Here is an 18,696-nt window from a genome sequence, read left to right as displayed (position 1 = left end):
TAAATACATATTCACATATATCCAATAGTATGTACATAGGTACAAATGCAAACAGGCATGCTGGGGTTTTAACTAATTTTCTGTGCTGAACTGTAAATTTACTGATTTGCAACTTTAGAAGAAATACTTGTTACAACAAAAATGATTTGAATTGCAGCTCTTCTTATTATTTCCTAGGAAGACCAGAGCATGGTTCCTTCCTGCTCCCATGTACCTCCCAATGAGCTTGGCCGGTTCATAGCTTACTAAATTCCCCACTTAATGCTTACCCACTCAGGGACAACTTTCTGCTGGGCTCACCTCTGCAGAGGGACAGTCTGCAGGGGGCTGAGAGCTCAGGCTCTGGAGTGAGGTTGTCTGGGTTTAAATTCTGTTGGCTTCCTTGCAAGGTTATCTCGGAAAGAGCTAGTTACCTCTCTGAGCCTCGGTTTCCTCATCTCTAACATGGGCACAGTGGCACTAGCTACTCACAGGTTTGAGGCACAATGTACTCCTGCAAGGTGAGGCATGAAGGCCTGGGCCTGGCACAGGTGAGATGCTCAGGACAGGGTACTTGCTCTTACGATGTGATATAGATACTGGTGAAGAGCCCCAGCCCCTCTCTGGTCTCCCAGACCCCTGGGCTCATGAGGGAGGGGGCGGCGGGGAGCAGGTATTGACCTTGGAGGTGAAAGTTAGGGAGGCAATACATTCACCTGCTGGGAAGAGGAATCAGAATTTCCCACAAAGGGTGGGCCATCCAGGAAAAGGAACCCTATTCACAAAGTCAAGTAGACAGGAGCAGATGACATATTCACAGAGCCACACGCACAGTTCAGGAGGGTGGGGAGAGGAGAAGGAGAATAAAAGACCAGACGGGCAGCTGGATTTCATCCTGAACATGATGGATGAGACAGAAAGAGGAGGAGAACTGGAAGATGCTGACAGGGAAGGGATACGATCAGATCAAAAGGCCAGAGAGAGCTGCCGTGACGGCGCCAGGTAGGGCAGTGGAGATGGGAGGCTCGTTACTGGACAGTTAGCTACTGCAACAGTCCAGGCAAGAAACAGTAAAGGCCTGACCTCCTGCTACAGTGGCAAGTTTGAAAGAAGAGGCCCTGAACAAAAGCGAACTGGAGGCAGGCTGAACACAGTGGCAGGTGATGAAGTGGAGAGGAGGTGGGGGCTAAAGGAGAGTCAAACACAGCACCCAGCATCTTCGTGACGAGTTCATCCAAGGCATCGTGTGATGCCATCCAAGGAGAGGAAACTGGGGACAGAAGGGTGTTTAAGGGCAGAGAAAAGGACCAGGTTCTGGACAAGTTGAATTTGAGTTGCTGTTGGACATCCAAGTGGCCTCATTTAGTAGGCACATGGAGAGAGGGTTCTAGACCTTAGCGATTTCTGGCCTTACAGACTGAAGAAGCAACAGCCCTAGGCCGTAATAAATGCCAAGTATGTGAATAAGACCATCAAAGAGGAATGTGTAGAATGAGAAGGGAAAACTGTGAATAGCAGTCAGGATGTTGGTATTAGAACAGAAGATGGAGCGAGGAAAGATGTGGGCTGACGCAGAGATGAATGACGTCACCCAAACCAAGGGAGGGCAGGTGGCCAGCGTGGCCAAATATGGTGGCAAGAACGGGTAGAAAAGCACAGCCCTGGGATGTGACAATAAAAAGCACACGGAGGGGAATTCCCTGGTGGTCCAGTGGTTAAGACTCCGCGCTGCCAATGCAGGGGGCGCAGGTTTGATCTCTGGTCAGGGAACTAAGATCCCACATGCCGCGCGGTGCAGCCCAAAGATCGAAAAAAATAACATTAAAGAAGAAATAAATAAAAGCAGATGGAGTCCTTCTCAAGGCAGCTTCCTGGAGTGGGATGAGAAGACAAAAATAGGAGCACAGACACGGTTCCGGAAAGCACGGCTGTGAAATAAAGGCACACTGGGGTCTAAGGATCAAAGATCACTTGGGTTTTCATTTGTTTTTTAGGTAGGACAATAGAAAGAATGTTCAGAAAAATCAAAGAAAAATAATGAACCAGACACAAATAAGATTCGAGATGAAATGCAATTACTAATTGTGTCTTCCTGTCGGGAAATCCCGTTTAACACCAGCACCATCCACCCCCCAACGTGAACTGTCTGCTGACAACACCAGTTCTGTACGGTGAAACCAGCCCAGCCGCTGTAGGTCCCTTTAAAATGCAGTGCACGAGAGAAAAGACAGCAGAGCTGGGAAACATTAAATATCCTGTGCTTGTTTTTAGAATTTTACATTTTAGGACTTCCAATGTTAATGATACCTAAAAGCATGTTTTGCATTAATGTTTCCTGAGTTTTCTGAATATAAGGAAAAAATAAGCATGCAACATTGGAATGGCTCCTGAAAGTATGCAGACTTGCTTAGAAGACTTTCCCAAGAAGTACACGGTAAAGAAGGCATGGGGATGGAGGCGCGAGGCAGCTCAGGGGGAGGTGCAGAAAACCGCACACGCCCTTCTCCTGCTCTGCCTTCCAGGGGACCGCGTGTAGGAAGCTCTCACGCTAAGCCTTTTTCAAGCTCCATTTTGATTTAATCCCTAGAAAAGGAACTGATAGCAACTCCATTTTTCCAGATTGAGTTTTGTCCAATGAATATATGAGTATATGCATTTACTTGTTGATGTCACCATTACAGTAATCAATACACAGGCAGGGGTAACGCAGAGATGCTGAAGTGCTGCGTATCTTCCGGGCAGAGGCCAGCCGGCCTTGGATGACTATGATGTCAGGAGTCGCCGAAGGTCAGGGAGTGAGAGCACAGCACAGGGAGGAGGCGCTGTCCCATGGGGACCAGGCAGTCTCTCCACACTGGTGCTCCTGGATGTCACGGGCCATCACACAATTCCCTTATCTTCCCACCCAACCCTTCCTGTGATGCCAAGGGTGAACACAGGGCCCCATGGAGAGCATCTCTCTGAATGCCACAACCCCTTGAACTTGTAATGGAAGTGCTCCCAAGCCGAGACGGGCCGCCAGCGTGGAGGGGAGGGGGGAGCCCAGGCGTCAGAGAGCCGCCCAAGGACAAAGCCAGTCCAAGGGACATGCCACAGGAAAATGACCACATGCAATGAATCCAGCCTGAAAATGCAGCTGCCCAAAATGCTGACCCACTGCATACACGAACTCCACAAGCATCCCAAACCCTATGTCTTTCCTACACAATCCTGACGTTCACAAGTTACATCCGCCCCAGTAGCTCTGTTGACCTTAACCACATCACAGCACAACATCCACAGGAGGGGCTACACTCCCAGCTCCCAGAACCCAAGGGGCAGGAGAGGTCCCTTGGCAAAGCTGTCTGAGTGCAGCCCCGCCTGCGTTCATCCTCAGGGGCCCAGGCAGAACATCTCCAGGATGAGTCCTCTTTCCCTCCCACCTGAAACACATCACCCAGTGTGACCTCAACAGGGGGTGAGCCCTCGGCCACCCCTGTCCGCGTGGTCCTCCCTATCACTGCCACCACCGTCCTGGGGATAAGTCTAGTCTCCAAGACATGTCAGCGGGAGAAGTAAGGGCCATGAAGAGCTGAGAAGGTAAAAACAGACGCTGACCACGTGACCAAGGAAACCATGACAACGGAGGCTTAGCAACGCCATGTCTGCAACAAGCCTGGGAGGGACCCAACAGCGGCAGAAGGCCGAGGGGGCTTGCTAGGCCAGCACGGGACCAGGTGTGTACCCACGAACAGCCCTAGAAGATCAGAGGAACACAGCTCTGGACTCAGAGGTGGCAGAAATGCCTCTTTAGGCTCTGGCAACCCAGAGGCCCTGGCCGAAGTCCATCCCATACGGCCTCATTTATCTGTCACGCCGGACAGCCAGGTGTGCACTTCACCGTTCCCAGAAGTAACTGAGTGTGTTGGTGTCGTCTGTCAGAATTACTCCAGGGTGAGGGAAGTGGTGGGCGCCCTGTGCATCTTCCCCGGGGAGAGATGCTATCAGCCATCCTTGGCTACCTGGTGGGAACGCCCACCCTCCTCCTAGCCCAGGGGTCTGTGATAGCTCCGTGCATTTGTTTTCCAGCCTCTTCTGAGGCTTTGGACACCAAACTTTTGGACACTTCGCTACCATTCTGTCACGTTGAGAGACGTTTCATTCTCCTAGCCCCTGAGAACATAAAAAGCCCATTTGTTATAATCCTTCAGATGAACCCATAGTATTCACACGTGGGATGTTTTCAACATCCATAGGATAACTGTAGCTCTGACTCTATAACCCACCCCACCTCTGGCTGGTCAAGATAAAGGCGGGTCACGGGGATGAGCCTACTTCATCGAGAGGATGAAACAAGACAACACGAGCAGGACTTTGTGAGGGTCCAACATTCCTGTGTGGAGGACCACACCTCCGGCCCCAGGACAGAGCCCCAGCCCCTGACCACATGCCCATCACAGGACCAGATCTCCAGGCAGGAGCAGTCTCATGCCTGGGCTTTTCTTACAGGCACAATGACCACCCCAGGCATCTCACGCAGGCCTCCAAAGACAAGAGGGTCACAGGGCAGCAGCACCTTCAGAGGAATGGCAACGCCCCAGAGCCCTACAGCGGCCGCAGGGACCAAAGCTGGAAGCAGCCCAAGCTGACACACCCACCTTCTTGGTGAGCCGTGATCAGCAGGCCCCAGCTCAGCCCCCCGACGGTCCTGGGGACAGGCAGGCCGCAGGTGCCAGCTCTTGGACTGCTGGAAATTACGACCAGCTCTCTGGCCTGTTTCTCCTCCTGGGACGCAGTCTCCGTGAGAGCAGAGGTCTTGTTCTCATCCATGGCAGTAGCCCTCACACATACACTAAGACCTGAAAGTGGAAGTGTGTGTGTCCATGCGTGCACATATGTGTGTGCAGTGACTTCAAGCACGTGTGCAAGTGTGTGTGTGTGCACGCGTGCATATGCTCACGTGGAGAAGTGCGCTCTTCCCAGCAGGACAGCTGCTGCATAGGACTTTTGTCCATAGGACTTTTGGTCCTTTTTCACGAGCAAACGTAGCACTTTGCTCCTATCAGTCGAGGAAAGACCCGCAGCCGCCCCGTCCCATCCTGGGAAGACACCAGAGGGACAAAGCCATCATAGCAAGATCCCTCCTGCCTTTCTGGTGACTCAGTTTCACTGGATAGTGTCCAAGCCGATCCGGACAGCAGGGTTCGGGCGCACGGGCACACGTGTGTGTGAGTGTGCATGTGCTCGCACCCGCACCCGCACACGAGCGGTGGTCTGGGGTCACTGTGATTACAGGTGCAGGGTATCACAGGAGAGTCTGCAGTGAGAAGCAGGTCCACCTCCTGGTGCCGTCCCAGCCACCCAGCAGCCCCCAACCAAAGCAAAACAAACCTCACTTTACAAAGGACGTCCCCTACTCTGCATTTCAGCTCCTTCCAATTTTTTTTCAAGAAATGGTGGGATACAAGTTTGGAATAACACTAAAGATCCTGAAATTTTATTGCAAGTCAAGACAAAAAATTAAGAGCACAGAGGAAGCTACTACCCCCCCCACTCACACCACACACACTCACACCACTCACACACACACCACACACTCACACACACACTCACACCACACACTCACACACACACCACACACACACTCACACCACACACACACTCACACCACACACCACACACACACACACACTCACGCCTGCAATGAGCTGTTTTAAAACATCCAAGGAAGAGGAATCTCCTGTCATATTCTGAGTGTCCCAACTCAGTGTCCTGAATACCCTTCTCCATGAACAGAATGTCATTTCTCTAGCATGATATGTGCCCATTGTCCCATTTGGTTCAAAACAGATGGCCCAGGAAGCTGACAATCCCCCCACTTGAGAAAAAAAAGAAAAAAGAAAAAAAAAAAGAAAGAAAGAAAAACAATCAACCAAACAAACCCTTATATTTTAAAAAGAAAACACATTTCAAATAAACTACCCATAGATAACCACATGGAAAACAGCTACAACAAATACCTCACTGGAAGTCTAGGAACCTGGGTCAGTCTATTCGATTTTGTTTGTTGGCTTTTTAATTGGAGTAGAGTTGATTTACAATGATGTGTTAGTTTCAGGTGTACAGCACAGTGATTCAGTTATACATATATCTAACCTTTTTCAGATTGCTTTCCATTACAGGTTATTACAAGATATTGTTTATCACAAGATCCTTGTTGTTTACCTGTTTTATATATAGTAGTGTGCTTTTGTTAATCACAAGACTCACAGACATAGAAAACAAACTTATGGTTGCCAAAGGGGAGGGAGAGGGGAGGGACAAATTGGGAGTTTGGGACTAACAGTCTATTTGATTTTGGAAAAGCCTTTTGGCCTCACTGAAGTTCAGTTTACCCATGCACATAGGAAATAATAAAATCCACCTTGCTCACTCTTTGCCTTGAATCTTAGGCAAGTCACTTAAATTCTCTAATCCTTAATTGTCCTTCTTTGTAAAATAGGCCTGATATTGTTAACCCCTCGGGTTTACTATGAGAATTAGATGATATAATGTGTGTATCTGGCAAGTAGTAAGCATTCAATAAATAGTAGCTGTCAATAACAGTAATAGAAATAATATTATTATGCAAAGTCAGCCTTTTCAACAAAGTACACACAGAAAACTAATGCCTTAGAGTTTGCTATCCAGTAGGGTAGCCAGTGAACCCCTGAAATGTAGCTAGTAGCTGAGGAGTAGAATTTTCCATTTCAGTTAATTTTATGCAATATTTTAACTTAAATGGAAAAAAAAAGACATCTGATTCAGTTATTGTTAACAACTGTTTGGAACAACAGGAACAACTTGGGTATGTAAGTCTACTTTTCAATGGTAAATTATATTAAATGTTAAGAATACAGATCAAGCATCTGTGATGAAAATTTAGCATCCAAATTGAGATGTGCTACAAATGTAAAAACCACACTGGATTTTAGAGACTTCGTATGAAAAAAGAATGTAAAACATGCCATTTGTCATATTTAGATCAAAGTCATGTTGACATGATATTTCAGATAAAATATATTATTAAAATAATTTTCACCAACTGCTTTGTACTTTTTTTTTTTTACTGTGGACTGTATAAAATTATAAATTACATACGTAGTTGGCATTCTAACTCCGCTGGACAGCACAGTCTCGGAGTATGCCAGGAAGCAGATGTTAAAGACCTCTTGTGCGATTTCTCATTTTAATAAACCAGTGTTCATCTTTGGAAGGAGAATCAAGGCCACAGCTTCCTCCTGTCAGATCATCTTCACACGTACAGGACTGCAGGCCTCATCGGTGCCTGGTAGTCTGAGTCAAGGCGTAGGCCTGACCCCACAAGGAAGCAAAAACCAGCCAGCACAGCTGTCCTGGTTTTCGCTGCCGTGCACAGAAGGGAATGCTGACAGCCCAACCCAGAGAGCCAGGAAGGAGCAGGCAGCCCGTGGGCCCAGACTCCATGCAAATCAGCCGTGGGGATCAGGGGTCCTGCAACACACCAGCCGGCCTTCCACACCCCCTTTCCCAGTGTGATCCACTATGATTACAGACAGCAATGATTTCACATCTGTTCGTCCTCAGCTGTGCAGGCTGAAGCCATGATGATTAATGCTCTGGTAATGGGCACAGAGTAAAAAATATTAATCTTTATAAAAGGTATTCAACAGGCATCATCAGCTTATAAATGTCCAAGCAGAATATCCGTCTATAACTCCATTACAGCTCTACATCAAAGCAAGATGCAAATACAAGAATGAATTTGTCCATTTAAAACATTCATTTTATGAACACTGAATAATGTGCTTCTTAATTTTTAGTTTGGTCACATTAAACAAATGATCCATAAAGTGCATTTAATAACCTTGAGCCTGTTACATAGAACTGAGATCCAGACGAACACTTTTAATGAGAATTAAACAGTAAGAGCCATATAAATGGGGGATGCTTGCTATTCATCTTATACAATCATCTTATTTTTCAACAATCTAAGAACTCTGTACCCACATGATTCGATTTGTTCAAATAAGTAACTCTCTCCTTCCATACAAATCTTTAAACACCAGAAATAAAGAGAACAGAGCCAGCAATGGAAGGGATCACAGGAGCAATCTACTCATGTCCAAATTTTACAGATGTGGGAACCAGGAGCCAGAATATAGGGACCAGGCAGCAGCTGAGCCAGAATTAGATGCCTGATCCTGAAGCCAGAGCTCCTTATGACCCATGCATGTGCACGTGTGTGTAAACATGTATGATTCAGGTATCTTTACATGTCTAATGCAGATTAAATTTTTCCAAGAATTACTTTAATTCGCTTTAAGTAAGCTGTGACCATTAGCAGTGCCAGGAGGATAAATTCACATCAAGTAACCCTAAGTGTGTCAGTTTTCCTTTCTGAAATTCAGTTTCTTTGTCTGTAAAACGAAGTAAATACAACTGCCCTGCACTGGGTTTCGATTCCTATCTACAGGTAGCACCTCTGTAAGTACTCTGGTAAGAAGATCCTCAGCACCACTTGGTTGAGTGCTGAAATGATCAGAAATAAGATAATCTGCCTGTCAGCTGTGAGGTACCCAATGTCACAAAATTTTAATTGAGAGGGTGACAGAGCAATTAGAAGTATCTTGAAAATTGGAAGGGAACATGGCAAGATACAGATTGCAGAACAATAGGAAAAAGAAGCTGGTCAAAGACACATCTTCTGGATGAAGCCACCGGGCCTCGTAAAAAGTGTGTCATCTTTTGAAAGAAGGGAGTGGGGCAGCAGATATTTTGTATCCTGTAGTTTGGAGAAGTACAATCATAAAGGTTAACCAGCCACTAGTATTATAATAATAAATATTTTGTCAGAAGAAAGAAATGGAAGAAGAACCAATGGAGAATAATCTAAAATGAGTCCCATTTAAAAGCAGATGAAAATATTAGAAAGACTCAAGCAAAATGCCAGGGAAGATAGTGTGGAAAGTACTGGTCAGACCAGGAATCTATCCTCTGGATGGAAATGCATTTAAGGAGGTGGCTTGGTACATTTGAGAGGAATTCGATAGGTCTGCCAATCCTTGGGTAGAATCTTACCAAGTGGAGGATGAGAAAACAAAGAGAGAAAAACAGAGCTGGGGAGGCGTGTGCATGCTTTTACCCAAGAGCGTGAAGCTAACCAAGAACACAGGTTTTGGCCAGTGTGGCCCAGCACACCTGCTCTACTGCTTGCCCCCATATTGAGCTCTACAGTTAAAAAAACAACATCAAAACCATATGGTCTGTCCACTCCATCTTGAGGGAAGGACTGTGCCCTCAGGGAGGGGTTTACGCAACAGAAAAAAGTAGGGTCTAGAAGGAGAACCTAGGAGACTGCAGGCTGACCTGGGGCTCCTCCAACTGTCCCAGGCAAGTTTCTGTAGGCAACACAGTGCAGGTACAGAGCTAAGCTTGGGGCCGGGAAGGAACCGTGAACTGGGAAGACTCAGAGACCTGCCGTCCCAGTGCCAATGTGAGCATGACTGGATGGGACAACCAAGGCAGCCTCTTCTAAGACTGCTCTTCATGTCCCCAACATCAAGCAACAGGGACAGGAGTCCACTCAGAGTTGGGTGCAGAACAGAGAGCCAACAGACTATGATAAAGGTTAGACCAACTACACCCTCAAGAACTTAGCACTGCCAATTTGATCACACAGAAAGAGAAAAGGCTATGAAAACTCCCTAAGCACATGAACACAACACTACATGGTTTATTTATGTTTAATCTATTCATGTGTTTATTTATTCACATACTTGTACTTTATCTTGTTCCATATGGCACTTGAAGTGAATTCAGTTTTCAGAATGCATAACTCATATGGTGGATGTGAAATAGCTCATGAAAAGAGTAGGGGATGGATTTGTAACAAGACAACTCCCTAATCAGCACCACGGTGGTGGACAGCTCCTTGTCTGGGATTTTGCTTGCAGACTAGGACTTGCTACTTAACTCCCGGGTCGTTATCTGTAAATTAAGAAAATTACTCTTTTCCAATTATGCATTTTTAAACTGATGGCTCTGAAGCCGTTCTCAGAGGAATCAAACTTGCTAACCAACAGTCCTGAGCACATGGTAGGTACTCAAAAAATTACAATGGAATTGGAACGGATATAATTAAGAAACTGAAATTGAGTTCACCCTCCTAGATTCATTAAGCCATTTCTAAAAAGGCTGCACTGTTTTAACAAATGATCTTTTCAAAAACACACATAATGAAAGCTATAGAGTGATATATAGAATGAGGGATGAAAAAAGGTACAGTACTTTACAGATAAAGATTAAAATTTTCTCAGGGCATGAAAAAAAAATAAAAGAGGAGAAAATTGTATTCATATTCCATCATTACTTAAAGAATTAGTCTTTGGGGTTCACAGCTGGTAACGTTCATTAGAAGTCTTCAGCACAACTATATAATTAAAGTATTCCAGAATGCTATACGAGTGGTACCATTAAGTAATTATGGCATATGATGGTCCCAACCCCAATTTTTCTTTCTGTGGAACATCCATCAAGTTAACAAAAACTACTGCAGAGTAGTCCTGGGTTTAAGAACCCTTTCAATAAGAGAAATATCTCTCCATTCTCCACAGTGGAGAAGCTCAGGAGATTTTATTTTGATTTGTTCATGGATCCAAAGCATTCAGAAGGTATATTTTACTATAGGTCTGTATTAAACACACAGCTTTTCTTTCTATGATTTAAAGCACAACAAATTGATTAACAGGGTAATTTTTTTAGAGATATAAAATCTTGGATCGAATCACCGTGAAAACGGTCTAGAAATCTGACTTTGCTAATTCCTACTACTAGCTAGCCCCAATAGGCATCTGGGCCTTTGCCCTCAGATTTTAAAGAGCTGCTGTAACTAATGTTTCCACCATTAAAAAGGAGAATTTTACTCTGCTTGACAACTGGAAGAATCATTCACCTTGAAAATAAGAATGAGGAAAATTGTTTGAGCTCTCCAGGCCTACATTTTTAAGGAGCTCTGTATTGTTCAAAAATGGAACACAAATGGTTCTCATGAACCTAGAGGCAGGACAGGAATAAAGACACACACGTAGAGAACGGACTTGAGGACACGGGGAGGGGGAAGGGTAAGCTGGGACAAAGTGAGAGAATGGCATTGACATATATACACTACCAAATGTAAAACAGATAGCTAGTGGGAAGCAGCCGCATAGCACAGGGAGATCAGCTCGGTGCTCTGTGACCACCTAGAGGGGTGGGATAGGGAGCCACAAGAGGAAGGGGATATGGGGATATACATATGCAAATAGCTGATTCACTTTGTTATACAGCAGAAACTAATACAACATTGTAGAGCAGTTATATTCCAATAAAGATGTTAAAGGAAAAAAGAAAAAAAATGGAACACAAATGAAGTTTTATGAGGTTGATGAACACTGTCTAAAAGGAGCCTATTTGTTATATTGAAGGAAAGAGCTACAGGAATGGCCAGAGAATGAAGGAATGGCACATTTTCCATTCCTACTCACTGCTAGATTCCAAACATCAGGGAAAAAATAAAAAACAAACAAACAAAGTGCCCCCAATGAACAGTAAGCTTAAACCAAAGTAATCCACCAAGAGTATTAAACTAAACTACTATCAAGACTATAAAGGGATTGTCTTACCACTAAATCTTCAAATCTTTATTCTCCAAATCTTACACTCTTCTGCAGAAACAAACTTATGACATAAGGTAAGTAGACAGTAAGCTCTAAAGGAAATCTGTCAGTTTCTTTGGTCTCTTTGAATATGAGAATATGTGAAGACAAGATCTTGAAAGGGAAGGAAATTCAGCGTTAACTGGAATGAGCTTTCCCAAGGTCTCAGGTTAAGGACTGCAGCGGAAAGGGGCCCATGTGGGTAAGAACACAACTCCCAGCTCAACTGAAAGGCTTCTTGCAAGGATGTCCAATGCTCTTGACTAATTTAAAAGTTAACGGTATCTAAGGTTGATTTCTTTTATTCCAATTCCTATAACATTAATGTAAAATATTTGTGTGGGCATAAATCCCAAACCTTGGTGTCCTAGTGTTTATTTTAATTTAATTATATTGAAACTTTTCATTTCTATAATGGGATTTAAGCTTTAATTTTCACAGCTTTTGTTAGATATGTGGGCAACAATATAATCACATGGGAACAAAGCTACAAATGTACAAATTATGAAGCTCTGACCTTTCCGTCTCTTCATAACTTGCTTTGAAAATCTGCTCACTCCATGCCGCAGATTACATGCAAGAGTCATCTTTTTGTGAAGCACATAATCTATTTAAACCAGCTTTCAAGTAGTCAAGTCACATCTCGAAACAATGCTTGGAGCCATTACTGCCCATTCATTGGCTGTCCGCACACAGCATGATAACGAGTCCAAGCCCTTCACCTCAGCTGGAGAGCAGGAGCCAGAACAGCCAAGGTGGGTTCCTGGCACCAACGTGGGGATCCACCCTCCGTTTTCTGACACAATGCCATTTACTCTGACCACAAACTTACATTTGAAAAGACAACCTCATGAAATGCTGTGAAGGCTGGGATTTGCCTCCAAATATCTGGGGCACAGGGAGGGATGGGCTGGGAGTTTGGGATTAGCAGATGCAAACTATGATATGAAGCATGGACAAGCAACAAGGTCCCACCGTGTAGGACAGGGAGCTACACTCAGAATCCTGTGATAAAGCATAATAGAAAAGAATATGAAAAATAATATATATAGGGCTTCCCTGGTGGCGCAGTGGTTGAGAATCTGCCTGCCAATGCAGGGGACACGGGTTCGAGCCCTGGTCTGGGAAGATCCCACATGCCACGGAGCAACTGGGCCCGTGAGCCACAATTACTGAGCCTGCGCGTCTGGAGCCTGTGCTCCGCAACAAGAGAGGCCGCGATGGTGAGAGGCCCACGCACCGTGATGAAGAGTGGTCCCCGCTTGCCACAACTAGAGAAAGCCCTCGCACAGAAACGAAGACTCAACACAGTCATAAATAAATAAATAAATAAATAAAAGAACATGAATTTCTTTAAAAAAAATAATAATTATTATATATATATATATATACACACACACATATATATATGTATGTATAAGTGAATCACTTTGCTGTACAGCAGAAATTAACACAACCGTGTAAATCAACTATACTTCAATAAAATAAATTTAAAGAAAAATATCTGGGGGAGGAGCACCGAGATAAAAACAAGACCATGACTTGATAGGTTCTGAAGCCCAGCGAGGGCTACATAGGCATTCATTACACTCTTCTCCTCATTTTCCTATATGTTTAAAATTTTCCGTAATTTTAACAAAGAGCTATCTTGAGTCCAGAGGTAGAGTTGAGCTGTCCCCTCTGCCACTTCATCTTTCCACAAAACAGGGGAATAATAAAATCAGAAGCAAAAAGAAGACAATCTTAAAAAAAATAAAAGTCCCATAACACTGTAAAGCAACTATACCCCAATAAAAATTAAACACACACACACATTAATATATATATTAATATATCTATATCTATCTCTCTATATATAGATATAGATAGATAAATAGATATATAGATAGATAGATAGAAGGACCAGAGAAAATAAGCGAGCCAAGAAGTAAAACCAGGCAATGACTGCACGCTGTGGGGAGTGGCAGGAGGAGCCCAGGGGCAGTGTGTCTGGGGAGATTTTATTTATGCAGGGTGATCAGAGCGCCTCTCAGAGGAAGCTCGCTATGTAATCCCTCCCAGTATTTGGTCCAGGTCTGTTTTCTTTTGCCCCATATTTGACATGATAGCCCCACACCCCCCCATGAGGGCAGGGTCTCGCCTGCCATTCTTCTAATGAATCCTCAACAAAAATGAAAAGACACGGCTAACATTTCTTGAATGTTCATGAAACGCTGAGTGTAAATCTCAGCACCACACATGTATTAATCTTCAAGATATGTAACGGAGGCAAGAAGAAAAGGGCAGCTGGAGAAATTGAAGCCTGGAGGGTAACTTACCGGAGGTCACTGAGTTAGCAGGTAATAGAGGCAGGATTTGAACCCAGGCAATGTGATCACACACACTCGCAATCCTCTCGTGAGCTGCCTGCCCTCATCCCAGCAAGGGTTTCAGACATGCATAGTTCTTTATTAATGAGGAAGTAAAATCATTTACAGGAGAAATGATGCAAACCAGTCATTCATTTTATTTTTTAAGCAAAGCAAAGGGAGAGAGACATGTGCTCAGAGAAAAGGCTAAAGTGACTGGCACCCCACCACGCACTCCGAGTCGCTGGAAACCTGCGGAGGGGCTGGAGCCCTGGCATGGTCCGTAATCTACTGTGGCAGACACGCGGGACGGCCAGGTCCACACACATCTTCTGAACAGGCTTCTTAAATTCGGGGGAGATTTCTACATTATGAGCTCTCTTTCCCCAGTACAGAAGCCAAAACTCAAATCCACAGCCACCCTTGCAACTACAGCTATGTTCCAGGTTCTGCCAAGGAGGCGTGACTTCTTAGGATGGCAAGTGGAAATGAGCAGCGGGAAGGACGGCTCTGTGAAGAACTCTCATTTCCTTCGGGCCAGGGTGGAGGTTGCAGAGGCAGCGGGAGTTGCAAGGTTCTGATTCAGAAGGAGTCTTACAGCTGGTACGGCTGGGAACAGATGGCAGTGACTGCAGCCGTGGTGTCCACACCAGCTGGGGCCAAACACAACCCGATTTGCCAAAAGACACACCTCCTGTTGTAGCCTAACAAACTCAGCAGGATGCGCCCTCAGTCTTCTGGTCCTTAAAGAGGACAGAAGGGGAGCCAGGCTGAGCCAACCAGGGCACTGGAAGCCTTGGCCTGCTGGCACCCAAACCTGGCAAGGGAAGGCTTTCCTGCCGAGGGGCAATGGCAGTTTCAGAATTCACTGCCAGCCTCACTGCACCCAGATCAGCTTCCCGCTTCCATCAAAGTAAGACTCTCAAAACGATGCAATAGCTTTGATATTGGAGGGAGGTGGAAAGAAACATTTTAGAGCAAAGCAACAAAGTGAGTCTCTTCTATGAGTGAAGCAACACACATGCTGATGAGCAAAGACGTGCCCTGGAGCCCAACAGAGGAACCGAAGGAGCCAGACAGGGATGCACTCTGACCACATCCCCCAGAGAACACTGACGAAGGTCTAGCACATTCAGTAGCTTGTGCAGCTAAACCTAGTTATGACACATTCCAAAAATCCAGACACGAAGGGAGCTAGTTGGACTGATTCCACTTGGATCAGGAAAGGGGACACAAACAACTACATTTTTTTTACAAATTAACAAGAAATGGAACAAGGCAAGAAAATCACAGCCATCATATCTCACCAGAAAATGGCTTGGCTTTAAATATTTATACCAAATGTGGCACAGAATATTTTGCACAAGAAATGACATCTTCGTAAGAACAGACCAACCGGATGATTTCCAGTGATAAATCTTTCCTGACAAGGAGGTAAGACGGCTCTTGGTAACTCTGAAGCAGCAGGGAGCCTAAAGATGAGAAAAATCAGGGCTGTCCTCGCTGTCTTTACCCAGAAAGATTCTTAAAACTCAAAGCCTGTAAGCAGGGCCATTTTCACATTGGACAATGCATTCTGAAATGCTTCCAGGCAGCCAGTGAGCGTCTGGAAGTACATTTGCACTGAAGATTATGGCTTAGACAATGTCGGCTGATTGGACGATTCTAGAACTGCTTGTAAGACATGAAGCTTCAGGCTAATGTTGGCTCATTTTGCCCGTGATAATTCTGGATTCATGTATTTCCTACAATCTCATTTACTACGTTGGGTGCAACTGACTCTTAAGATTAAATGCCTACCTTTGCAATATCTAGAAAGATACTAAGTTAATAATTCCAAAATGTTACACATCCTGACAACTCCCTGTCAAACAAAGCTAAATATTTATTTGCATGCTGCATTATTTCCAAAACGAGACGTAAAGCAGTCTATGATAAAAGACTTACAGAACAGGAGTGAACACAGAAATGGAGCACAGAAAAGAGAACCGCAACTGCCAAATACAACGGCTGATACAATTCGCAAAAATCAATACTAAGTTTGCCTTCAAGCTATCTACTAGCTAAAGAAATAGAGTGTCCATAGAAGAAAACATTTCCTTGAAATATACTCTTAAAAGAAGATCTATTTTAAATATTTTTAGTTGAACCATTTATGCCTTAGGTCCTTATTCAAAGGATGTGGAAAAAAGTTTTGCAATAGAAATTTTGAAATGTATGTAAGATGTCCTCAAGAAGGTCGTCCCTGTATCAACACTCAATAAAAGCCAAGCACAGTCAATCCGTGATAACTGTTATTTGTTTGATAATTGTTAGCCCAGTGAAGGCACTGGTGGTGGCAGCAATGGTGATGGTGATGGTGGTGGTCGTGGTGGTGTGTGTTTTTGCATGTCTTGGGGTTGGATGGTTGGAAGAAGAGATATTAGTAAGCTACCTAATAAGACCCAGATATAAAACTTGCAGGGGATTTCACCTGCTGTGGTATAAAGTTTAGTCAATATGGAAAGAAACAACGAAGTAGCATCTCCACGTATCGCCTCCATGCCTCCCTGGAGTCTCACAAAGTCCCAAGCTTTAGAAGACACCTGAAGAATAAGCAATTCAATATCCAGCCTTCCAAGAAGAGCCTGAAATACTGACGGTTGGGATTACTGGCTTAAGGAGATTCATGGGCTTTGAGTCCCAAATAACGGCGACACAGTTGACTTTCTTTTATGCAAGTGAAAAATAGAAAGAGATGTCTGTTTGGAAGGGCTGCAGAAAGCTACGCACTTCTTGGTGTGATGTGTTTTCTCCAGAAGAACACTCCTACCCAAATGAGGTCTTAGCATTTCCTCTTGACATAAGCCTTAGCTATAAGTGCAGACTCCATTGAATTGTATAAAGTTAAATCAAGAAATAAGACTAAAAACATAGGGTCCAGTAGTCTAGATGGTACACAGGACTAAATCAGACACACACCGAGTTCTCAACAGGGACATCTCAGGCCTGAGCTGCTCCATCCCTGAAACACCACACGTGAGGACAAAAGAAAATGAACGGAACAGCCAAACGTCTGGACACCAATGGAATAGAATAAATGTATGCCTCTCCATCAGAATGTCACTCAACAGTCTTCACATTTGTCTCCAATAAATGAGGAAGGTTGTGGAATTATGCACAGGTCTTAAGCTTTCAATAAAACTTCTTGACGAGTGTAAAATATTAATTCAATCTGTCCAAACAGAAAGAAAGTGATTAATAAAAAGGGTAGGGACATAACGTGTGGAAACGTGAGGTGTTCCTTGGGATAAATGAATTGAGGAATCATTAAAATTCTTTTTCCTTTGAGCAGGGTTTGAAGAAAGCCTGTCACAGAATGCAAAGTTCAGGCTAAGACATAACCATGACTTCTACATTTAAAGAAAATTTGAAATTTTTTGTTGCAATCATCTCAATGGAAGCCAGTGATTGCCTCCCCAGGATAGGTAATCACACATCATAAAGGCTACAATGTATGCTGATTATCCTAGGGCTCTGGTGTATACCTCAATTCCAAACTACAAGGTTTGTGCCTTCATTTTTCAATGATCTGTTACCTACAGTATATGCCAATTACCATTCTCTGGTAAGGGCTAAATCTTCCTGTCTTGTAATGGAGCTGTTTTAACTGGCTGCAACCTCCCCACTCCTTCTGACAAAGAAAAGAGAATTGAGACGGGGTGAGGTCTACAGACAACGATGAATGTGACAATTTAACGATTCTCAGGGTTTCACTCACCATGCTGTGTGAAGAGGTCACTGTGAATTATTTCAATCAAGCAATATAGCTTCTGAATGGTCAGCAAACCCACGGGAACATTTAGGATGAAATCAGTAAACATTTTGCTATAAAAGGAAAAACACAAGTGAAAAGAGATGCTGGATATACTGCAAAACGACCCAGTGGGATACAAGACAGTAACGAGACACGAGTTCAGTGAATGGTCATTAGATGCCACCAGAATGTTGGAATAGGCCCATTATACAATATGGGCCAAAATCTCTTCCAAAAGAATGATGCTTTAAATGTTATTTTTCACTTCACACCCACTAAAATGGCTATAATCCAAAAGACAGCCAGTAACAAGTGGTGACCAGGACGTGAAGAAACTGGTACCCTCATACCATGCTGGTGGGAATGCAGGATGGGGCAGCCACTTTGGAATACTGTTTGGCAGTTCCTGAAAATGTTAAACATAGTTACCATATGACCCAGCATTTCTACTTCTAGGGATATACCCAAAAGAAATGAAAATATTTATCCACACAAGACCCTGTATATGAATCATAGCAACGTTATTCATAACACTTGAAAAGTGGAAAAACCCAGATGTCCATCAACTGATGAACGGATAAACATAATGTAGTAGATCCACACAATTCACCCATAAAAGGGAATGAAATCCTGACGTTAATAGACCTTGAAAACATTATCCTAAGTGAAAGAAGCTAGTCACAAAAGGTCACATATATTATACGATTCCATTTATAAGCGATGCCCAGAAAAGGTAAATCTATGCACACAGTAAGTAGGTTAGTAGTTGCCTAGAGCTGGGGTGGGAGTGTGCAATGACTCTTACTGGGCACGAGGGATCTTACTGGGGTGACAAAACTGTTCTAACAGTAGATTATGGTGATTGTGTAGAAGTCTCCTT

At 44.1% G+C, this 18,696-nt stretch overlaps 1 protein-coding gene across 2 annotated transcripts in view; it reads right to left on the bottom strand.

The window, feature by feature from the left end:
* The window catches only part of DOCK1 (dedicator of cytokinesis 1), a 525,198-nt gene that overhangs the window by 325,948 nt on the left and 180,554 nt on the right, over positions 1 to 18,696 (bottom strand). For both annotated transcript variants that reach the window (XM_068548757.1, XM_068548758.1), the window contains exon 25: positions 17,781 to 17,887. In XM_068548757.1, the coding sequence (XP_068404858.1) occupies positions 17,781 to 17,887 (107 nt within the window). The remainder of the gene's footprint in view (positions 1 to 17,780; positions 17,888 to 18,696) is intronic.

Source organism: Eschrichtius robustus, chromosome 7, assembly GCF_028021215.1.
Source record: "Eschrichtius robustus isolate mEscRob2 chromosome 7, mEscRob2.pri, whole genome shotgun sequence".
Lineage (NCBI taxonomy): Eukaryota > Metazoa > Chordata > Mammalia > Artiodactyla > Eschrichtiidae > Eschrichtius > Eschrichtius robustus.
Note: the sequence above shows the minus strand (reverse complement) of the source record. Positions and strands in the feature narration are given on the sequence as shown.